Source organism: Passer domesticus, chromosome 23 (genome assembly GCF_036417665.1).
Source record: "Passer domesticus isolate bPasDom1 chromosome 23, bPasDom1.hap1, whole genome shotgun sequence".
Classification (NCBI taxonomy): Eukaryota; Metazoa; Chordata; class Aves; order Passeriformes; family Passeridae; genus Passer; species Passer domesticus.
In genome coordinates this window covers 5424951-5448674 of record NC_087496.1, presented here as the reverse complement: position 1 = coordinate 5448674, position 23724 = coordinate 5424951, and the positions used below count along the sequence as shown (strand labels likewise).

The 23724-nt window shown below is 46.9% G+C and overlaps 1 protein-coding gene across 5 annotated transcripts in view; it reads left to right on the top strand.

Annotated features, from left to right (window-relative positions):
• The window catches only part of ARHGEF12 (Rho guanine nucleotide exchange factor 12), an 81300-nt gene that overhangs the window by 34731 nt on the left and 22845 nt on the right, over window positions 1-23724 (top strand). For 3 of the 5 annotated variants that reach the window (XM_064398031.1, XM_064398030.1, XM_064398033.1), the window contains exons 2-18: window positions 576-599; window positions 1298-1386; window positions 12959-13057; window positions 13810-13859; window positions 14604-14661; window positions 15304-15482; window positions 15991-16068; window positions 16234-16353; window positions 17480-17614; window positions 18918-18989; window positions 19595-19687; window positions 20108-20218; window positions 20672-20770; window positions 21402-21444; window positions 21557-21662; window positions 22801-22938; window positions 23443-23475. In XM_064398031.1, the coding sequence (XP_064254101.1) occupies window positions 13821-13859; window positions 14604-14661; window positions 15304-15482; window positions 15991-16068; window positions 16234-16353; window positions 17480-17614; window positions 18918-18989; window positions 19595-19687; window positions 20108-20218; window positions 20672-20770; window positions 21402-21444; window positions 21557-21662; window positions 22801-22938; window positions 23443-23475 (1304 nt within the window). In that variant the 5' untranslated portion in view covers window positions 576-599; window positions 1298-1386; window positions 12959-13057; window positions 13810-13820. Of the gene's footprint in view, window positions 1-575; window positions 600-1297; window positions 1387-2774; window positions 2832-12958; window positions 13058-13809; window positions 13860-14603; window positions 14662-15303; window positions 15483-15990; window positions 16069-16233; window positions 16354-17479; window positions 17615-18917; window positions 18990-19594; window positions 19688-20107; window positions 20219-20671; window positions 20771-21401; window positions 21445-21556; window positions 21663-22800; window positions 22939-23442; window positions 23476-23724 lie in introns of all 5 variants that reach the window. The other 2 variants (XM_064398029.1, XM_064398032.1) reach the window with 1 other exon arrangement.

The following is a 23724-nucleotide window of genomic DNA, read 5'->3' as shown; positions in this document are numbered from 1 at the left end:
TGAAGAAGAATTATTTTATATATATGGGAAATGATCAGGTATAAACCACCTTTTAGAACAGAAAGTGATTTAAGTTACCTGTCCTTGCTTACATAGCTCTAAATGTGTTTTTCCTTCCTAGTGAAGGATCTAAAACATAAATGGAGGAGTGGAGCTGAGCTTGTGAGTCTGAGAAGGAAATAGTTTTGTTTTATGAGAGTAAAAGTTTTGGGGCCTCGAGCTGGATGGCACCACCTTGTTCTGTCAGGAATTCAAGGGAAAAAAAATCCTGGATTCGTAAATCCCGTGTTTTCCTCAGTTAAAAATACAAATGTATTTTGTTCTCCCTTCAGCTTTGGATGTGTTGCTTTTGTTATCTGTATGTAAAATACTACTTGGAATAGGTAATTTAATTTCAACTTTGTTGCACTTGTCTGAAAGATGGCAAGTTCATGGAGTTCCATGAAAATAGAGATGATTTTTTGTGAAGGTATAACAGAAGTGTAAAATAACTGTATTAAGCACTAATGTTGATATAAAACCTAATAGTGAAAAATAAGAGTTCATTAAACTTCTTTTTTTTTTTTTCTTTTCAGGTTTCCTCTCAAAAAACCTTCGAGGTGAGTTCCTGAAATTTGCTTTTTTGTCTGTATTGTAAATTATACTGCAACATTTTTGCAGGGGGAATGCTTTTAAAAGTTTAAAAATATATATATATATACACAGGCACAGCTTGTAGCACCCATTACAGATGTGGGGAAATCAATATCCAGATGGGGATAAGGTGCCAAAAATAGATTTATTGGTGGTGTCCTTGGCATGGGGTGACCATTTGCACTCTGTGACATGGCTGGGGCTCATCTTACCTGGGATTTGAGATGGTCAGGGAAGGAAGGGGACACTGCTGCTACAGGTGCTTCCCTTCTGGGGAGATCCTAAATCTTTAATTTTGGCATGCTGAAATATTTAAAGTTTGCTGGGAGAGTTAAGATTTCAGGAGGGTTTTTTCCATTAAATTTATTTGGTTTTTAAGATAAAATATGGGCTGATGCTGAGTGATAAAGAGAATGCACTTGCTGTTACCAATTCTGGAGGTTACCAGGACTGTTCTGGAGCCTTGGATCCACTCCCAGAGATTGCAAGGGAGATCATTTTCCTCTTTGAATTCAGCCTGGGAATAAATTTTTTAAGGGAACTCGATGCCTACGCTTTAATCTGAATTTCTGGTGAGCAGGCAGAGCTGGGTGAGGGTTTTGTGAGCACTCAGGCAGCTCCTGTGGGCTCTGGTGTGAGGATATTTTGCTTTTCTGTGCCCCAGACACGGCAGCATTCTGAGCAGAGAGTCTCCAGCAGACAAGAAGCAGAAGGTTGAACGCTGCAGCAGCACCCACGACTTCGATCCCACAGGTAAAGTCCCAACATTCAAGGGAAAAAAGCCAAACAAAAGCACTGGGAAGTCGATTAAAAATGATTTTAATGTGGTTTTCAGAGCTGGGTTGTTCTGCAAAGGCAGTGTGGGCATTGAAATGAATGTGGGCTTGATTTTAAACACCCTCATCCTCAACCTGGATTAGTGTATCAGTAAATAATTACAACAACTTCCACTTTCAGCAAAGTCAGGAGGCAAAGGCTGTAATTAGCTGTGAGGAGTTCTTTAGTGAAGTCTGAAACTGGAGATGTGGTTGGCCCAGCCAGGGCTGGGTTTCCCTGCTGGGGTTTTAATTTTGGGGGGTTTGTTTTGTTCTTTAGTCGATTTTGATCCCTCTTTACCCCTTGCAAAGTGAATTTGTGCTTCCCAAGGTGAAGCATTTGAAGATAAAAACTTAATTTTAAACGATTTGCTGTCCTACTTTGATTCAGCCTGCTTTTATTTTAGTTAAATTAGGGAGATGAGGGTGCACCCAGCATTCTTGTTCTCTCTGGAGCTCTCCCCCAGTGCCTGCTCGTGAAATTCCTGCCAGGCTGCTGTCTGAGCCTCCTGGCCCCATGCAAGGTGCATTTTTCCTGTCTGTGCATTCAGGCTTTCCCTGGGGCTTGGGGAGCACAGGGGAGGGGGGCACAACTTGTAGGATGTGGGGTTATTTATAAACCATCCTGGTCATGGTTTCTGCCACTGGCTGCATGAGTCCTTCTCTGTGCACAAAATAAATGAAAAAGGGCTTTAAATGCCCATTTAGTGGGGAAAAAAGTGGTTTTAGTGCTTGTCTTCTTTTCCTTTGTCCTTTGGGACAGGTAATGTAAAATTATTTCAGGTTGAGGGAGCTCTCAGGCTGTGAACTCATTTTGTGGAAGGAATTTAATTTCTCCAGAAACAGACTTGAGGAATCCTGTAATCTTAATTTGCAGAGAGTCACTCCAGAGTTGAGAGCTGTTACCTGCTTTGATAGGGGAACTGCACTGCAGTCTGCAGAAAACCCTTTTCTTTTATTTAAGGGGTGAATTGAGGATGCTGAACTGCTGTGCCTGTGCTGGTTATTGACTCTGGGGAGGAACACTGCCAGAGTCTCCGTGCTTGGACTGGTTTTTGTCTGTAGTTACTGCAGAGAGCTCCTCTGGTCGTGTCCTAGCTCCTGTAACAGATTCTGTGTGCTGTTACCTGTGTCTCCTTGTATTATTCACCCTTATTCCAAATGTTCCACCTGTGTTTTGTTCACATCTTATTTGTGTTTTGCACGATTTAACCCGAGAAATCCGAGTCTGTGTTTTTTTTTCATGAAGTTTTTTTTTTTTTTTTCCTCATGTTTGGTCTCCATATTTTCTATATCTCTCTCTCCTTCTCTCCTGCTCTCGTGCAGATAGCTCCTCCAAGAAGACAAAGTCTAGTTCTGAGGAGAGTAGATCCGAGACGTATGGTAAGCCAAAGCTGCAGCCTCCCCCTGGGCAGCTCCTGCTTTTCCTGTCTGTGAATCCCAGGCTTTTCCCCCTCCCCTGATCTGCATGGTTGGCTCTGCAGCAGGGACTGCCCTTCCATCCCGCTTCAGTTCCCAGCTTGTAGTGTCCTAGTGGCTGGAAAATGTTAATTTTGGCACCTGTGGAGGTGTACCAGCCGGGCTGAGCCCTGTGACCATCTGAGCTGTTCCTCCTGCCAGGGCTGAAGGTCAGGCCCTGGACCAGGCCAGGGTGGCTGTGCTGCCCTCAGGCCCTGGGCAGAAGCAGGGACAGGGTTTTGAGCTGACTTTAAGGGGTTTCACTCAAGCATTCAGCAGGGTTTTGCTTCCACCCTGCTTCAGTTCCCAGTTTCTAGCACGCCAGTGGCTGGAAAATGTTAATTTTGGCACCTGTGGAGGTGTCAGAGCCGGGCTGAGCCCTGTGACCATCTGAGCTGTTCCTCCTGCCAGGTGAGCAGGGCCACCAGGCCCTATGACAGTCACATTCCTCAGGGTGTGAGAGTGTTCCTTCAGGAGCTGTAAACACCTTTGGAGGGTGCCTTGATGGAAACCTGGGGGAGAAGCAGGGACAGGGTTTTGAGCTCTCTTTAAGGTGTTTCACTCAAGCTTTCATCAGGGTTTTCCTCAGCCTGGAAAGGCCCTGCAGCCCAGGCCCTGCAGGAACAGCCAGAGCCGCCCTTCCATCCTGCTTCAGTTCTCAGCTTGTAGTGTCCTAGTGGCTGGAAAATGTTAATTTTGGCACCTGTGGAGGTGTCACAGCTGGGCTGAGCCCTGTGACCATCTGAGCTGTTGCTCCTGCCAGGTGAGCAGGGCCACCAGGCCAGAGTGGCTGTGCTGCCCTCAGGCCCTGGGCAGAAGCAGGGACAGGGTTTTGAGCTCTCTTTAAGGTGTTTCACTCAAGCTTTCATCAGGGTTTTCCTCAGCCTGGAAAGGCCCTGCAGCCCAGGAGCAGCCAGAGCTGCCCTTCCATCCTGCTTCAGTTCCCAGCTTGTAGTGTCCTAGTGGCTGGAAAATGTTAATTTTGGCACCTGTGGAGGTGTCAGCTGGGCTGAGCCCTGTGACCATCTGAGCTGTTCCTCCTGCCAGGGCTGAAGGTCAGGCCCTGGACCAGGCCAGGGTGGCTGTGCTGCCCTCAGGCCCTGGGCAGAAGCAGGGACAGGGTTTTGAGCTGACTTTAAGGGGTTTCACTCAAGCATTCAGCAGGGTTTTGCTTCCACCCTGCTTCAGTTCCCAGTTTCTAGCACGCCAGTGGCTGGAAAATGTTAATTTTGGCACCTGTGGAGGTGTCAGAGCCGGGCTGAGCCCTGTGACCATCTGAGCTGTTCCTCCTGCCAGGTGAGCAGGGCCACCAGGCCCTATGACAGTCACATTCCTCAGGGTGTGAGAGTGTTCCTTCAGGAGCTGTAAACACCTTTGGAGGGTGCCTTGATGGAAACCTGGGGGAGAAGCAGGGACAGGGTTTTGAGCTCTCTTTAAGGTGTTTCACTCAAGCTTTCATCAGGGTTTTCCTCAGCCTGGAAAGGCCCTGCAGCCCAGGCCCTGCAGGAACAGCCAGAGCCGCCCTTCCATCCTGCTTCAGTTCTCAGCTTGTAGTGTCCTAGTGGCTGGAAAATGTTAATTTTGGCACCTGTGGAGGTGTCACAGCTGGGCTGAGCCCTGTGACCATCTGAGCTGTTGCTCCTGCCAGGTGAGCAGGGCCACCAGGCCAGAGTGGCTGTGCTGCCCTCAGGCCCTGGGCAGAAGCAGGGACAGGGTTTTGAGCTCTCTTTAAGGTGTTTCACTCAAGCTTTCATCAGGGTTTTCCTCAGCCTGGAAAGGCCCTGCAGCCCAGGAGCAGCCAGAGCTGCCCTTCCATCCTGCTTCAGTTCCCAGCTTGTAGTGTCCTAGTGGCTGGAAAATGTTAATTTTGGCACCTGTGGAGGTGTCAGCTGGGCTGAGCCCTGTGACCATCTGAGCTGTTCCTCCTGCCAGGGCTGAAGGTCAGGCCCTGGACCAGGCCAGGGTGGCTGTGCTGCCCTCAGGCCCTGGGCAGAAGCAGGGACAGGGTTTTGAGCTGACTTTAAGGGGTTTCACTCAAGCATTCAGCAGGGTTTTGCTTCCACCCTGCTTCAGTTCCCAGTTTCTAGCACGCCAGTGGCTGGAAAATGTTAATTTTGGCACCTGTGGAGGTGTCAGAGCCGGGCTGAGCCCTGTGACCATCTGAGCTGTTCCTCCTGCCAGGTGAGCAGGGCCACCAGGCCCTATGACAGTCACATTCCTCAGGGTGTGAGAGTGTTCCTTCAGGAGCTGTAAACACCTTTGGAGGGTGCCTTGATGGAAACCTGGGGGAGAAGCAGGGACAGGGTTTTGAGCTCTCTTTAAGGTGTTTCACTCAAGCTTTCATCAGGGTTTTCCTCAGCCTGGAAAGGCCCTGCAGCCCAGGCCCTGCAGGAACAGCCAGAGCCGCCCTTCCATCCTGCTTCAGTTCTCAGCTTGTAGTGTCCTAGTGGCTGGAAAATGTTAATTTTGGCACCTGTGGAGGTGTCACAGCTGGGCTGAGCCCTGTGACCATCTGAGCTGTTGCTCCTGCCAGGTGAGCAGGGCCACCAGGCCAGAGTGGCTGTGCTGCCCTCAGGCCCTGGGCAGAAGCAGGGACAGGGTTTTGAGCTCTCTTTAAGGTGTTTCACTCAAGCTTTCATCAGGGTTTTCCTCAGCCTGGAAAGGCCCTGCAGCCCAGGAGCAGCCAGAGCTGCCCTTCCATCCTGCTTCAGTTCCCAGCTTGTAGTGTCCTAGTGGCTGGAAAATGTTAATTTTGGCACCTGTGGAGGTGTCAGCTGGGCTGAGCCCTGTGACCATCTGAGCTGTTCCTCCTGCCAGGGCTGAAGGTCAGGCCCTGGACCAGGCCAGGGTGGCTGTGCTGCCCTCAGGCCCTGGGCAGAAGCAGGGACAGGGTTTTGAGCTGACTTTAAGGGGTTTCACTCAAGCATTCAGCAGGGTTTTGCTTCCACCCTGCTTCAGTTCCCAGTTTCTAGCACGCCAGTGGCTGGAAAATGTTAATTTTGGCACCTGTGGAGGTGTCAGAGCCGGGCTGAGCCCTGTGACCATCTGAGCTGTTCCTCCTGCCAGGTGAGCAGGGCCACCAGGCCCTATGACAGTCACATTCCTCAGGGTGTGAGAGTGTTCCTTCAGGAGCTGTAAACACCTTTGGAGGGTGCCTTGATGGAAACCTGGGGGAGAAGCAGGGACAGGGTTTTGAGCTCTCTTTAAGGTGTTTCACTCAAGCTTTCATCAGGGTTTTCCTCAGCCTGGAAAGGCCCTGCAGCCCAGGCCCTGCAGGAACAGCCAGAGCCGCCCTTCCATCCTGCTTCAGTTCTCAGCTTGTAGTGTCCTAGTGGCTGGAAAATGTTAATTTTGGCACCTGTGGAGGTGTCACAGCTGGGCTGAGCCCTGTGACCATCTGAGCTGTTGCTCCTGCCAGGTGAGCAGGGCCACCAGGCCAGAGTGGCTGTGCTGCCCTCAGGCCCTGGGCAGAAGCAGGGACAGGGTTTTGAGCTCTCTTTAAGGTGTTTCACTCAAGCTTTCATCAGGGTTTTCCTCAGCCTGGAAAGGCCCTGCAGCCCAGGAGCAGCCAGAGCTGCCCTTCCATCCTGCTTCAGTTCCCAGCTTGTAGTGTCCTAGTGGCTGGAAAATGTTAATTTTGGCACCAGTGGAGGTGTCACTGGGTGCTCCTGGCAGGGAGGGCACAGCTCCCAAAGGGGTTTGTGCTTGTGGAAAAGTCTGGGCCATATTCTCACTCATATTCATCTTGCTGCATTGTTTGTAGGTGTTCTCTGTCTGTTCCTTTTGACAGAAATGGAAAAATGTGTCTGTGAATAATTTAAATGAGTGGAAGGATGTGAACTTATTCTCTGTCCCAGAGAGAGGGAGTGACCCTGCACTCCTGGGCTTGTTGGCTGCAATAAATGGCAGTGACAAGTTTGGGAAGGGAATGTCCCCACCCATCCTGGTGCTGTCCCTGCACCACGAGGGGCCTGTGTGCTCCCTCAGCTTTGCCAGCTGGGTCACTCTTGGGGCTGTGAAATCCCCCTGCTCTAGGGACTTACTCCACTCTTCTCTGGAGATATTTGCATTCAGACCTTAGAATCTAGAAGGATTTACAAGTTGTTTTTTTTATCCTATCAGCATCTTCAGCCCCTTGGACTTGGGCTGAATCTGGCTGCACTCCTTATTTCCAAGACTTATTTCCATGACTCCAGCCATAGGTTGCCTTTCTATTCCTTTACTGTTTTTTTTTTATTTATTTAATTCATGTTGAAAGCAGTCTGTGACACTTTCTGATTTTAATCTGTTCAGAAAATTGCTGCTGTGGGATTTTGGATGCAGTGACTCTTCCAGAATCATCAGCTTTATCATTCCACTGGAATAAAACTGCCAGGTGTTCATGGCTGTGCTCCAGCTCCTTAACCCACCTCTGGAATACAAAGTGATGCTGTCAGAGCAAGAAACACTAAAAAATAACCAAACAACAACAACCCTGAAGAGTTTAAGCCAACACAGGCATGTTAGGAAAAGCTGGTGCAGTCTGGGGCGGTGTGTCCTGTTCTTTCTGTGAGATCTCTTCGTTTCCCCTGGAATTTTGAATCACACACTTCTTTTTTTTCTAAAAAAAAAAAGGCAAAAAAAAAAGAAAAGCAAAGTAATATGATAGTCACGTTCCTCAGGGTGTGAGAGTGTTCCTTCAGGAGCTGTAAACACCTTTGGAGGGTGTCTTGATGGAAACCTGTCTTGGGGAGAGCTGGCTTGCTGCAGCTTGTCATTCCTGCTGCCACCCTCCCAGGGAGCAGCAGGGATTTGGGGCTGATTTTGTGGGTTTGGAGCCAGCTTAGCCAGGATCACCAGACCCCTGTGCTCAGTTTTGCCTGGTGCAGTGGGTTAATGACAGGAAACATTTGCTGGGACATCTCTGTGTTTATCCCTCTTCCCCAGCCTGGCAGTAGCCAGAAACAAACAGAACTTCCTCAGGTGAGCTCTGCCTTCCCAGATTCAAACAAAACTTCCTAAGGTGAGCTCTGACTTCCCAGATACAAACAGAACTTGATAAGGTGAGCTCTGACTTCCCACAAACAGAGCTTCCCAAGGTGAACTCTGACTTCCTATAAACAAACAGAACTTCTTCATGTGAGCTCTGCCTTCCCACAAAGGAACAGAACTTCCCAAGGTGAGCTCTGACTTCTCAGATACAAACACAACTTCCCAAGGTGAGCTCTGCCTTCCCAGATAAAACCAGAACTTCCTAAGGTGAGCTCTGCCTACCCAGAAACAAACAGAACTGCCTAATGTGAGTTCTGACTTCCCACAAAGGAACAGAACTTCCTAATGTGAGCTCTGCCTTCCCACAAGCAAATAGAACTTCTTCATGTGACATCTGACTTCTCAAATACAAACACAACTTCCTAAGGTGAGCTCTGACTTCCCAGAACCAAATACAACTTCCTGAGGTGAGCTCTTGACTTCCCACAAACAGAACTTCCTAATGTGAGCTCTGCCTTCCCAGAACCAAACAGAACTTCCTAATGTGAGTTCTGACTTCCCAGATAAAACCAGAATTTCTTCATGTGAGTTCTGACTTCCCAGATAAAACCAAACACAACTTCCTGAGGTGAGCTCTTGACTTCCCACAAACAGAACTTCCCAAAGTGAGCTCTGCCTTCCCAGATAAAACCAGAACTTCCCAAAGTGAGCTCTGCCTTCCCAGATAAAACCAGAACTTCCCAAGGTGAGCTCTGCCTTCCCAGATAAAACCAGAACTTCCCAAGGTGAGCTCTGCCTTCCCAGATAAAACCAGAACTTCCCAAGGTGAGCTCTGCCTTCCCAGATAAAACCAGAACTTCCCAAAGTGAGCTCTGCCTTCCCAGATAAAACCAGAACTTCCCAAAGTGAGCTCTGCCTTCCCAGAAGCAAACAGAACTTCCTCCTGTGAGCTCTGCCTCCCCCCAGCTTCCTGCAGATGCTGTCCCCGTGCCCAGATCCCTGGGAGCAGCTCCCACTCATCCTTCCTTCCTTCCTTCCCAGTGGCCTTGCCCTGCCTTTTGTCTGCTTTCCCCAGGTTTCTCTGGAATGTGTGCAGAGCTCTGCTGTTTGCTTTGGAAGGCACCAAACTATTCCAAGCCCTCCAAGTAGAAATACTGTACTGATATTTTGCTCTCTGCTGACTGGATGGGGGCTGGCCACTGCAAAGGGAATAATAGGGAATGACAGCAGGAAGAGGAGGAGTGGCTTTGGTGGGTGTTTGTTCTCGCCTCTTGAAATTCTTAATTCAGGAGCCAGCATTTCCTGAAGTGTTTGAGGGCTTGGGGGGGCAGAGTGGGTCAGGGAGGGAAATTGTTCTAATGGACAGAAATTAACTGATAGTGACATGAAGCTCTCAGCTCTCCCTTTCATTCATAAACCCAACCATCTCACCTTTGTATATTCAGTGAAATTCAGATTATTAGAAGAGAGAATGAGTGTAGTTTGTTTTGCTGCAATTTGCTAATTAGTGCCATGACCTCCCATTGTATTAAATATCTTCTTATCAATATAGCATTTTCATCTCTTAAATGAACTTAAAACTGAAATTACCTTTCAGGGTGGTAGGTGAGGCATTACTCTCCAAAAATATCTTCCTTTATGTTTCTCAATCATCAATTTCTGGCCAGAATATTAGCCTGGACTTGACACAAACTCTTCCACATATTTTCTCCAACTTTGTGATAAGTTTTTGGTTCTTGTTTTGAAACTCCAGATTTGAGATATTTTGAAATTGAAACTTACTCTCCCTGGGTTTGTTTTTTTTTTTTTGCAGTCCTTACCAGCTTTGTGTCTTTATGTTGTGACCACCATTTTTCCAGAGAAATTTGCCTTTATAAAAGTTCTGTTTATCCTTGTGAAGCAGCATTTCTGACAATATTTTATAGACAAAAAGCTCCCCAAATGAAGTGAAACATTTGGCCACTCTCAAAACCCCAAGGGGTTTGGCTTTTTGTTTATGGAATGATTCATTTCAAATCCCTCTGTTAAACTGCATTTTCCTATGGTGGCCTCATGCCCCCAGGGGAGATTTTAGTTCCCAAATCTCAGCTCCTAGGCTTGGACTGGACTTGGGAGATGGAATTCACATCCCATGGAACCCCAGGCTGCTTTGGGGTGGAAGAATCCTTAAAAATGATTTTGTTCCGTGGACAGGACACCTTCCACTATCCCAGGTTGCCCTCAGCCTCGTCCATCTCTCCATCTTCTCAGTCAGTTTTTTAGAGTGAACCCCTTCTCTGTTTGTTGCTAAAGAAATTCCTATGTTGTTAAATAACTTCCAAATAGGATGTAGGGAAGAGGAAAAGAAAAACGAGCTTCCCAGAGAAGCTGTGGGGCAGCCCAGATGTGTCTGGCCAGGCTGTTTGGGACAATTATTGTGGCCCTGGGGTGTCAGTGACCTTGAGAAGTCCAGGCTTTGTCCTTCCACCATCCCAAAGACGCTCTTGGAGCAGGGCTGGAGAAGGGAGAGTGACGAGTGCCACCTACTGAAGCTCCTCTCAGCTTTCCTTGCAGCTTTTCTCTGTGCTTTCACTTTTAATTTTAACCTCTTTAACTCCAGCACAGGTTTGGTTGCTTTCTTGTCCTCCTGGCTTGAGAGAGTTCGGGGGAATTTGCATCTCCATGACGACAGAAAACATTAAAATTGATTATTTTTCCTCCAGAATTTTAGGACTCCACTCCAGACACAAACAGATTTTAACACATAGTTAAGTCATGTCTCTTCACTTCATAACATAAAGATGCTGTTAAGGAAAGCAAAAATGGGAATAAGATAATTAAGAATTTTATTTTGAGTACTATCAGTGATGAAATCTGATGACTTTGTAATTTTCAACTGGAAAAAGTGAAAAATATCATGGGTGGGATATATCAAAATGAGCAGAGTAAAAGCACTTGAAGGTTGCTTCAGGCAGGGAGTGCTATCAGAGCTGATCTAGTTCTGCAGGTCACAGTGTTAGCTCCAGAAAACTACCAGATAACTTCATTAAAATCACTATAAAGTGTATCTCTGTCAAGTGTGCTATCTCCTCTACCTCATTTCAGCCTTTTCTATTGGATTAGGAGAAGGGTTAAGTGTCCCTTATCTGAAGAAAACAAGTACAGGAAAAAGCAATTATGGACTAATTTCAAGTTGAGTTGTCCTAATTTCAATTGTTTCTCCATTCTAAATTTCTAAGGTGGTCTTGGGTGAAATTAAAGCTTGTGGACTGAAAGAGTTTAACTTGAATAAACTTGAATTAAATTCACTTACACTCTGCCAGGTCAATTTATGTTACGTGGGCACTGCTTTGGCATCAGGAGGAAGTTTATCAGTAAATCCAAGGGTTATTGCTTGTGGAGAAAAAGAAATCCAGTGGCAGAGCAGACTCAGGGCTCTCTGGTCTTTAACCAGGGCCAGTCTTTGTGAGTCCAAAGCTGAGTTTAGTGCCTTGCAGAGGAGCTGTTCCTCTGAAACAGCACCAATTCCCACACCCCAGCCCCGGGCAGCATTCTTGGGAAGTGAGACTTCAAGAAGCTTGGTCATATAAAAGAAGGGGAGGTGCAGGAGGGAGAGGCACCTTCCTCAGCTCTGCCTGTGCTCAGGGGGTGAAAGGTGGGGGGATTTTCCTTGCCATCCACTCCCCAGCCCTGCAGAGCAGGGATCCCGTGCTTTGCTCCTGCTTTGTTGGCAGGAGGGGAATTCCTGGGATGTGATGGTGCTGCAGAAGTCCTTTTTGCACTGCTCCCACACCCATTTTCATCTGTGCCACGCTGGAGGAGGGCAGGACTGGCTGGGCAGGCATTGTTGGCTCTTGGGGCTGCTCATTTCCATGGGGAGTTGCTGCAGAGCAGTGAAAGGAGCCCTGGTGGTTTGGGAGCAGTGTGGGACAGGGGAATGACTCCCTGCTCTGGTACCATTCATACCTTAAAGCTCATTCCAGAAAAGCCAGTCTGGCTGGGACAGCATCTTCCCAATTCCCCGTGTTCCCTCCACACCAAACAAAACTGCTGCAGTTCTGCAGTCGGATTTGGGACAGCTCTGATTCCTTTCAGAGGTGCCAGTGTAGGAATTTTGCCTGCTGTGCCTTTAGAAGTGAGAAAGCAAAGCAGCCTGGTAGAAATAAAGGTGATGGAAATCACCCTGGAAAGCATTTCCAGAGTTCCTGAAGGCACTTTTCAGGATGAGGGCTCTGTTTTGGGAGGATTTCTGCAGCTGCTCCTAGGAAAGTGCTTGGCAAGGAATATGCCAGGGCTGCTGCTTGCTTGTGCTTTGTCTTTCCATTGTTCCATTTCCAGGGGAACAAAAGACATCCCCAGCATTCCACCTGGTCCAAATGCTGCACCTACTCAATGAATTTATCTCTGCATTTGTGTTCACATTATGCTGAGTATACCAGGAAACAAAACAAGTTGTCTTTGATGTCTCACAGCAAATTAAAGGAGGGGCACATTCAAACTCATCTCCTGGGATTTTGGCCCTGGACTGGTCTTTATGTCAGAAATCCTGTTCAGGACAGTTAAATCAGTTAAATGTGGCTTTTACTTCTTCACCTCTGCTGTTCTGGCTCTGTGCAACATTCCACCTGGAGCAGAAGGTGCCCCAGGAGGAGATTTTGGCTGAGAATTGGGAGAACTTTCCCTGATCAATAAATCTGTTTTAGCCCAACCCCCTCATATTACTCTGAGGAATTTGTGCTTCTGTTTTAGAGCAGCCTGTAGAAGCTGTGAGGTGTTTCTGAACTATTAATGCAGACAAAAGCAATCCTGCTCATTGGTGTGGGTACTGCTGCTCTTCTTTAAAAGCTGCTTTTCCCTCAGGTTGTGTCTGATGTGCCAGAGCTGTCTGCATCTCTGTTTTGTGTAGCTGGAGCAATAAGCTTGACCTGTCCTGACATCCCTCTCCATTTCTGGACTGCTGCCCTGTTCCTGTCTCTCCTCTGTGCCGTGTTGTCCCCGTTCCTCTGAGTACTGTGTGATTATCTGGGAGGATAAGGTTTTGGACTGATGCCTGGCTTGTGTCTCTCTGTGTTGCCCTCCCTGTGGTGTCCCTGTGTCCCCAGGCCTGGTGCAGAGGTGTGTGGTGATCCAGCGGGATGAGAACGGCTTCGGGCTGACGGTCAGCGGGGACAACCCCGTCTTCGTGCAGTCTGTCAAGGAAGGTGAGAGCAGCCCCCAAACCTGCCAGCTTGCCCTGGCCATCCTGGAAATGGCTGTGAGCTGGAGCAGAAAACTCCCAGACTCCTGCCAGGTGGGCTGGCTGCAGCTTGGGAAGGGATGTGCAAGGTCGGGGTTGAGCAGTGAATTTATTCCTCTGAATCTTCAGCCACTGAGAAAACGAGAGGACACAGCCTTAAGCTGTGCCAGGGGAAGTTTGGGCTGGACATCAGGGAAAAATTCTTCACTGAAAGAGGGTTTGGGCACTGGAATCACCTGCCCAGGGAGGGGATGGAGTCACCATCCCTGGAGGTGTTTAAAACAAGACTGGATGTGGCACTGGTGCCAAGGTTTGGGTGATGAGGAGGTGTCAGGTCACAGGATGGACTGGGTGATCTCAAAGGTCTTGTCCAAGCTGGTTCATTCTGGGGTCTGGTGGGTTTGGAGCTGACCTCTTTGATCATTCTGTGTTGATCTCAAAGGTCTTGTCCATCCTGGTTCATTCTGGGGTCTGGTGGGTTTGGAGCTGCATCCCAGGGGAGGAAATGACTCCTTGGAACATGGTGGGATCATGTCCTGGTGTATCCAGTGCAGGTGAAAGCAGAACTGCTCTAGACTCAACACCCAAAGATTTAGCTGACAGAGGAAGCTTGGCTGAGTGCAGGAGTATTTTGCATGTTTTACAGAAGTCTTAAAACCATTTTTGCTCTAAATGATTGCATTGAAACGGGAACTGAGTGATTTCTTGCCTCTGCAGATGGAGCAGCCATGCGGGCTGGAGTGCAGACAGGTGATAGAATTATCAAGGTAAGGACATTGAAATTGGGAGAGAAATGGGTCCTTTGTCTTAAATGAGCTCTTTCTCTTAAAAAAACCCAAAAAACATTGATGTGTCTGCTGTGGTGTTTGCATTAGGAATGGCTGAAGCTTCAGTGTTCTGGGGATGGCTCTCCTCCAGATCCTCATTTCAGAATTTTATGGACAAGTTCAGCATCCTGCCAGGCTCAAGGATCACAAATACAATAAAACCAGAAATGGCAGGGAAGAGAAGCAAGGCAGAGTTGTTAATAATGATCTGTAAATAAACTGCCTGCCTGAATTGTTGTTTTCCCCCTAACTGCTCCCACATCTGTGTTCTTTTTTAGTCCCAAGCAAGTAAGAAATCAAGTCAGTAACTTAAAAGACTCTGTAAACTATTGCTGCAAAATGCTACAGCAGCTCCTGACACAGATGGAGCTGGGATTTCAACCAGGCATTGAAATTAATGAATTAAATTAGCTACCCTGTTGTTTTTCTGCCCAGGCAGAGATGGATTGCCTTTTTTTTTGTTTGTCTGCCTGCTTGAGTTCTTTCGGTGTGTGCACAGTTTTCTTTTTGCAGAGCTCTGCTCACTGAGATAAACTGTTAGAAGGATAAATAATTTATCTGGTAATGTCTTGAAAGAGGCAGTAATGGAGATGGGGGAGAAGAAAATGCTGCTGTTCTTCTGGAATGTGTGGAATTGCTTGGAAAGCAGGAGGCAAACACTGAATTTTCTCTGCTCCCTGCCAGGTGAACGGGACTCTGGTAACACACTCGAACCATTTGGAGGTGGTCAAGCTGATCAAGTGTAAGTAAAGGCAGGTGGCCCTTGTGTCACCTTGAAAGTGTGACAGGCATCACTTCCAGGGCCCAAGGGTGAGGCCAGCACTGAGAGATCAGGGGTGTGAAACAGGGAAGTGAAATTGGAATGATTTTAACATCCTGAATTTAAGCTGATGCATTCTCCTGCAGCTTCTCCTGAACTGAATGTTTGAATTCCCACCAAACCTTGCCTGGGTGCTTTATTTCCACTTTAAATACCACTTACTGATGCCTGCACAGCACTATAGGAAAGATTTTCCTGGTGGATTTTATTCTGTGAGGAAGGAGGTGCTGGTGGTTTATTTACTGTGCATTGCTGTGTGATGCCTGCACAGCACTATAGGAAAGATTTTCCTGGTGGATTTTATTCTGTGAGGAAGGAGGTGCTGGTGGTTTTATTTTGTGTGTGTGCACTGCAAATGTAACCTGCTGGGCTGGAAATGGGATTGCTTGCTTTTATAAAGGCTGATTCTCATGAAATTTTATGGACTATCTGAAATTTAAAGGGATTTCTAAAGCAGGCAGTGCTCTCAGGCTCAGTTTGGAGGAGGAATGGTGTGAGGGAAACCAAAGAAGCCCAGCAGTGTCCCTGTGTGTGTGACCTGTGCCTGTCCTTGTGTCCCCACAGCTGGTTCCTATGTAGCTCTCACTGTCCAGGGGCGCCCTCCAGGGTCGCCCCAGATTCCCTTGGCGGATTCTGACGTGGATCTGGCAGCTTTTGGGCATATGTCTCCCATCATGGCATCCCCCCACTCGCCTGGCACGTCAGGGAATGCAGAAAGGATCACCAGCCCAGTGCTCATGGGGGTAAGGCTTGGAGCTCCCTTCCCAAAAGGAGAAATGGAGCCGGGTGGTTTTGGCCTGAATTTTATTTATTTTTTTTTTGTACTTCAAATCAGCATTGGGATATCTATCCTGTCTGTGGGTATTTGTTCACTTATGAAAAAGCATATGCAGTCCTATCTTGCTGGGACAAATCATATAATATTTTTAATATGCAAATATATACATATGTATTTTATATACATATATATATTTACATTTTATATATAAGTATATATATACATATATATGTTTATATATACAAATGATATATGTATTATTTGTGTATATATATGTATACAGATAACAGAAATACAGGTTTTTGTACTGTTTTTATACAAAATTAAGAAAGAATACATGGTATAGGGTTGGAAATTTGAATTGCTTCTCACAGGGCTTTTCAGAGCCTGTTTTTAGGAAGTGGTGAAAAATGCACATGTCCATTTCCTCATTTGCCCAACAAACCCAACCTTAATCTCTCTGTACTTCCTAGGAGGAGAATAACATTGTCCACAACCAGAAGGTGGAGATTCTGAGGAAGATGCTCCAGAAGGAGCAGGAGAGGCTGCAGGTACTGGAGCTGTGCAGCTTGGAGAGAGCTGGGGGAAGTGATGCAAAGAGGGGTCGTTAATTTAATTTATTAGCAGAGCTGTGTAAAACAGACTCTGTGTAGCAGCTCCTTGGGCGTGCAGATGTGCAGGTGTTAATTTAAAAGGCACAAACAATTCTTTTGCAGGTCCTGCAGGAGGAGTACAGCCGGACCCCCTCCACCCGCCTGCTCAAGGAGATCCAGGAGGCAAAGAAACACATTCCTCAGCTGCAGGAGCAGCTGTCCAAGGCCACGGGCTGCTCCCAGGTAACACGGGCTCAGCCTGCTCTGGGAGTGCTCCCAGGCACAGTCCAGGGGGGTCATGGTGCTCTGGGTGATGCCTCAGGGTTTAGTTTTTATATTTTCAGATTTTCTGCTGATTTAGTGTGTGGGTCTGGGTTCACATCAGGGGATGGTGAGCTCTGCACAGAGCAGGGAAACAAAACAATTCCTGCTCCAGCTGGGGACCAAGGACAAATGATCCAAATCTCAGCCCAGGAGCACAAACCCCGTGGGCTGGAGAGAGAAAAACAAGCAGGATGGGACTGCAGGGGCTGCAGCTGGGATTGGACACTGAACTGCAATGTGCACATGGAGCAGAGCTGAGCCCAGGGAGAGACCCCGGCAGCGCTCGTGCATTTTGGGACCATTTGGGTTCATTCTGGGTTCATTTTGGGACCATTTGGGTTCATCTTGGGTTCCTTTTGGGACCATTTGGGTTCATCTTGGGTTCCTTTTGGGACCATTTTGGTTCATCTTGGGTTCCTTTTGGGACCATTTTGGTTCATCTTGGGTTCCTTTTGTGACCATTTTGGTCCATCTTGGGTGCAGCCCTGCCTGGGCTCTGGTGCTGCCCAAGGTGCATCCATGGAGGAGATGCTTCTAACAAATCCCTGCTTTATTCTTTAACTCCTCCAGCCTCTACTCCAGCTCAACCTTCCCAAGGCATCCTGGGCAAGCTGCAGTTGCTCAGACAGGCAGGCTGCACCCTCTGCAGCTGAGATTTGAAGTTGGCACTGTCATCTTAATCAGGATGTGGAGTACATTTCACAGTGGGCTCTCATCTCTGAAATCCTGCTTTTAAGAATAAGTGCAAGCAATGATGTGTTTATTATCTGTCAGTGCAACTTAAAATACACCTATGAAGTCATTCTTGGAAGCTTTAAACAATTTTGTTTTCACTTTTGAAAAGAAATTAATTTAGGCTGTGTCATTTTTCCCTTTTCCCCTGTGTTAAAAGTGCTGAAAATTTGGTGTGGTTGTTTTCTCTTAGAAAAGCACTGCAGCCTTTTCTAGATAAATTAAGGTTTTATGAGTAATGTGCGCTGCTGGCTTTTGAAGGAGTTGATTTTTAAGGATAATCTTTTGAAATGTTCTGCTTTCATCTTTGCAGGATGGAGTCCTGTCCTCCAGGTCTGCGTCAGAGTCGCTGCAGATCAGCGAGGGGGAGGCAGAGAGTGGGGACAGTGGCAGCAAACTGGATTTCAGTGGTGACAGCCCCTCCAGACCCAACAGTGACATTGCTGATGTGAGTTTGGGGCAGCCCCAGGGCTTTGCTTCTCTACCTCTTGCATTTGGGTTTCCTTGGCAGATTCTGTGTGTGTGTGCTGTCCTGTGCTTTACTGGAACAGGCTCCTCAGTGCTCACCAAAACCTTTTCCCTATAAAAACCTGGTTTATTGGACTGCTGTTAGAGACTGGGAGAGAATAAATTTGGGGTTTTTATCCAGGATTAAATTGTCCTGGCATTAATCCCTGTAACCAGACAAAGATGGATGCCAGCATGTTTCTCTAAATTAATTTGCCAGTTAGAGCATCTTTGAAGGGAATATTCCAACTGCAGCACCGTGACTCAGATCCAGGCAGCTTGCCCTGAGAGTGGGGAAGAGCCTTCCTTCCACCAAATCAGCTTCAGTTCCTGCCTCCAGCAAAGGCTCGTGGTGTGCTCACTCATGATTTATCAATCCGTGTGCTCCTGTGCTCTCCCTTGGTGCCTCATCCTTAATTAAGACACTGTCTGATTAGTGCAGGGGAATTGAGACTCCCTGCTTGGATTTGGCCTAAGTTTGTTGATTAACTTAAGGATGTGGGAGCTAAATTTGTCCCAGCAGTTGGAAGTGAAAGGGAGCTGGGTGAGATGGGAGCATGCACAACTCTGTTTCAAAACATTCCAAACCTGACCAGATCCCACTCAGTGTTTGTGTGTAATAAATTCACCAACAAAGTTCATAATTATCTTCCTAATAATCATCATTGTCACTATTGGGGGTGGTATTTGATCAGTGCAGGTGATTGGCACACCAAACAGTCCAGCCTTTAATCCAGCTCTGAGAAACTTAAGGAGCAAGGGTGAAAGAAACCTTTGGAAGTGGAAAGAGTTCTGCAGCTGGGAAAAAGCCAGCAGTGAGCAGTGGCCTGGCTGGAAAAACCTTTGGACACACTGAAGATGAGGCAGCAGCACGTGGGTTTTACAAATAAGGCTCTGCTGGGCTTCCTGAGCAGGAGGATTGCTGCTAGATGGAACAAGAGAGCTGAACTGTGAGAAAAGGTGGAGAGAGCAAGGAAAAAGCCAAGGGCTGGGGATTTTACAGCTCTGCTGTTGCTCACTGTCACCAGATTTCTGACCAAAACTTCTGCATTCAGTTGAGTTTTGGGGTTTTTTTTTGTTTTACTGTGTGTGTAGGACACAGATTTGACTCTGGTTTGTCACACCTCCTTTTCCTGTGAGAAAGGAGAAGTTTTTGGCTGTGGTGGCTGACAAACTGCCCAGTGCAGTTCTCCCTTCCCTGGATCTGCTGGTACTTACCAGAACTGAACTTCCCTCTTTCCCAGAGCCCTCGCAGTGGCCTGAAGGAGAGGATTTATCCAGATGAGAGCCCAGAAAAGGCTGAGCTTCAAGACACTGTGAGTACAAAACATCAAGTGTCACAACAGCATCTCCTCTAGCAGGCCCATTCAAATCTTGCTGCTTTCCCCCACTTTGTAAGTGGAGCATGCCTGAACTTTGCTTTAGAAAATAAAATGCAATTAAAGAAGTGCAGAGAAATTTAATTAGGTGAGTAAATGTTTATGGAGCTTAAGAGCAGGGCCATTTAGAGGTGAGAAATACCTGATCAGCAGTGAAACAGCTGGCCCTGGAACAAGGAGTTGCATGTGTTTTATTCCTTGGGTCCAGCCCCTTTTTTTAGGATATTCCCTCATTTGGGGGCTGCCATTTCAAGTGGAGCTCAGCAGGAAATGCAGAGCTGTCTGAACACATCATCATCATCATCCTTGGGATGACTCCTGGATTCTCCTTCTCCTCCTCCCAAAGCCACATTTCCCCCTGTGCAGGGATGGCACTGGGCACGTGCCAGGTGTGCTCCTGATGCTCCTGATGTTTGGGAATGTTTGGATTTTGGGAGGGGGATCCAAGGTGGAGTTTTTGAAGAGTTAAATGATCAGAACATCTCCAAGTTTTCCTGTGAGGGTCAATCCCAGGGTTGTGCTTTTCTCCTTCTCTCCCCCAGGACTCCCAGTGCAGTGTTGGAAGTCCCCTGGCCCGAGTGGGGACTCAGATCATTGGAGCAGAGGATGATGATTTTGACACGGAGCAGGAGCAGGTGGGAATTACTTTTAGCCTTTTTTCCCCACCAACCACAATTCCCTTCCTCTGTTCCTCAACTGCTGACTACTCCTTGTGTAGTGAAATAAGAATTTGGGAATTCCTGTTGTTGCTGATCTTTCCAAATAGAAACATTTGGGGAATTTATGACAATATCCATTTGGAGTCTGTTATCCAAACCTCAATTATTTATTTACTTAATTATTTAAATTATATATAATTAAATGATATAATTTTATAATTAGTAATACATTTATTTATTTATAATTGATTTCACAATCTTTAGTTTTGTGTTAAGCCCTGCATTCTTGTCACAGCAGCACAGCTAGCACCTATTTACTCTGCATTATTTTAGCTGTCCTTTCTCTTGCTCCTGACGAACCCAGATTAGTAATTAGTAATTCCCTGTCCCCTGCAGATCAATGGGCAGTGCAGCTGCTTCCAGAACATCGAGCTCCTGAAATCCCGCCCGGCTCACCTGGCTGTCCTCCTGCACCACGTGGTGTCCCAGTTTGACCCTGCAGCACTGGTGAGAAGCTCTGGAATTGTTTCCCTGGCTCACGTTTTGGGGATCTTCATCGGAATTTAGCAGATCTTGTGTAGCACTCACTGCCATGCCCTGGCGAGGAGGGAAATGCAGATTCTGTGCAGGCCTGAGGGTGATAAATCCACATTTATTTCCTCAGATGAAGGGAGAAACACAAAGAGAATTGTTCCCGTTACATTTGGCTGCTTACAAATAATTATTTAGCTCCTGAGAGCCTCTCATTCCACCCCAAGGTGTGGGATGAGTTGTCTGCAGGGAAGCTTTGACCTCTCTGTGCTCTTCCAGCCCCTTCCCTCTCCCCCCATTGCCAGGGCACCTCCCTGAGGAGCTGGGAAAGCTTTCAACCCAGCACTGCTGAATTCCTTGAAACACTGCAAAGCAAACTTGGAGTTTTCATGGTTTTCACCTCATTTCTTGCCCTCCTGTTCCCCACAGCTGTGCTACCTTTACACAGACCTGTACAAACAGACCAACTCCAAAGAGACCCGGCGTGTTTTCCTGGAGTTTTACCAGTTTTTCCTGGACAGAGCTGCAGTAAGTTCCTCTTGTTTTCTTCATTTTTACACATTCAACAAGTTGACTTTGACCTTTCTCCACTCACCTGAACTGTGAAAAACTAAGGGGGGTTAAAGCCCTCCAAAAGAAACAGTTTTAAAAATCAAAATCAGAATATTGTTTATAAAATGTAAAAATGTAATAAAAGTTTTAAGTATTTCTGTTGAAATGTTACCAGGGAATGAATGGCCTCAGGTGCCTGCTAACAAAGTAAATCCCAGGGGATTTGTTGTTGATAGGAGAAATAATGTAATGGTAGCTAAGCAAGTTCTGGCTCTTCTACGTTGCTTTTTAGTTAATAATTGCTGTGGGTATTGATGTGGCTGTTGCAGGGATTGGGAAATTTTATATCTCTGTTGGAAAGCTGAGAAAATTCTTTGTTGTCATGAACTAAACTCCCAGAAACTGCAGCAGAGCTTTATGTACCACATGTTCATCTTAAATAATCCTGTGAATGATAATGTATTCATGGGAGTCTCCTCTTTTCAATCCAGCAGGTGCTCAGGTTGGATGATTTTAGCTTTTGAGGGAATTTCCTGGAGTGATTTGTGTGTTTTATTGGGGTGCTGGTTTCTCTGTGGGTTCTCCCAGCCTTTCTTTCCTCTTGCAGAACCTGAAAGTCCCAGTTCCAGAGGAAATCTCCTTGGAATTAGGTAGGGTGGGAGTGAAGGGTGGGTTAATTAATGGAAATGACTTTACTGAAGTCTTTTATTGAAGGTGGGGGCTGTTCCCAGAGGAATAATTGGTGAATTTTCTGCCTCCCAGACAGGAGGAGGCCAGAGCTCCTCCCTGAAGAGCTGCACCGCCAGTTCATCCAAACCATGCAGGATAAAGTCTGCCCAGAGGTTCAGAGGAACCTGGAAGATTTCAGGTACCAGAAGCTCTCTGTGGAGTTTCCTTTTCATTCATATTTGATTTCAGTCAGCTTTCCAGCACAGGGAAACCTGAGGGAGATAAAATTCCTCTTGGCTGGATAGGAATATACCAGGAATACACCCTGTGGCCAATCCTTAAATCAAGTCATCAGCTGCAGTCCTAGAGCTTGGATTCTTCATTCCTGGAAGCTGTGTGAGGAAATGGCAGAGTACTTTTTCTTAGGTTTTGTTTGGTAAATCTCTTTACTGATTGTGTTTATAATCAGCTTATATATTTTTTTTTCCTGTTCCTATTTTCCTTCCCTCTCCCCTTTGATCAGGGAATAATCCCCTTTACAGAGCTCAAGCTGCACCAAGGGAAATACAGGTTGGATATTAGGAAGAAGTTTTTTACAGAAAGGTGATAAAGTTCTGGAATGTTCTGCCCAGGGAGGTGGTGCAGTCACCATCCCTGGGTGTGTTTAACAAAGCCTGGATGTGGCACTGGGTGCCAGGGTTGAGTTGAGCTGTTGGGGTGTTGTTACAGCAGGTCAGGGCTGGGTGATAAGTGGTATAGACTTCATGCATTTATAGAAAGTTAATAATACTTTATTAAGAGAAAACCATAGTTTTTTATACCTTAGTTTGCTATAGGTGGACTTGATGGGTCCTTTAATTAAAACACCATCACCACTGGCAAATTAAGAAACTACTGTTTGGTAAACAAATCTCTACAACACATTCTACGAGTTCAAAATAACAGGTGCAGCAAGTTAAGATAAGAATTGTTTCTTATTCTTTTCCCTGATTTTCTCACAGCCTTTCCCAGAGCAATGCCTGGGAAAGTTGTGTGACCAGAGAGCTGCTGTGACAGTTGGGGCTGGGTTGGATTTGATGATCCTGAAGCTCTCTTCCAACCTGGTGATTCTGTGAATTCTGTGATTCTGTGAGCTCTCACAGGCACGGAGTAGAAGTTGATAATTAATTTGCTTTTTCATGTGCTAAGAGCTCCATGCCAAGCTCAGCAATGAACTATTTCACCCTAAAAACCTCACATAGATCCTTCAAACACCCCAAAAGCCCCTCTGTGATGACACCCTGAGTGCCACAGGGCAATCCCCAGCTGCAGGTGATGCTCCCTGTGCCCTGTTGCAGGCAGAAGAGGAGCATGGGGCTGACCCTGGCCGAGGGGGAGCTGAGCAGGCTGGACGCAGAGCGGCTCCGCGACCGCAACGCCGTGGAGAAGGAGAGGAGCTGTGCAGAGCAGATCCTGGCCAAAATCGAGGAGGTCCTGTAAGTCACACCAAATGGGAAGGTGGGGGGAAGAAAATAACCTTCAAGGTGCTGCCTCAGCACCTTAAAGGTGCTTCCCTCATCCTGGGAAAGGCAGGATGGAGGAATTGGGGAGCGGGATTTGGTGTCAATGTCTGGAGATTTCTGCCCCCGAGTGTTGGTTGGGGTGGTGACAGCAGGGCTGGCAGGAGGGAAGGGAAGTCTGTTTTGTCCAGGAGGCTGCTGTGAAATGCTGCCATTGTCAGCATGTGCATTATTAGATCAGAGCCCTTTTCCTGTAGGAAACAACAGCTTCACAACTCATTTTCTCCTTTTTAATGTGGGCTGAATCCAATTTCCACAGCCGAACCTTCACTTTTGATTCTTGATTTTATTTTTTTTCCCCTGCTGGGAGTGCTGAACATTCTAAAGGACACTTCAACACAACTACTGATGCTCTGGGTGGATGGGACCGGGTGTTAATTGGGTTTTGAGTTTCATTTTAAAACGCTTTCTTGTTTTTAGGATGACATCTCAGCCTCTGGAAGAAGACAAGAGGTAATGGGAGCTGGGCAGCTCGGGCTGTGTTGTGCTGATGGAACACGACAGCCCTCTCCCGGCTGTTCTCCAAACTCCTGCATCCCCTGGCACAAATCATTGGAATTCAGAGCACCAGCCTCTTCTTTGCTGATGTTTGTTGCCTGTGTTTCACATCTTAAAAATTACTGTCACTGAGAGTTTGTGTTTATTTTTGTTTTGTGTTGTAACTGCTTCAATCTGCTCTAACATTTATTTTCTGTGTGTGCC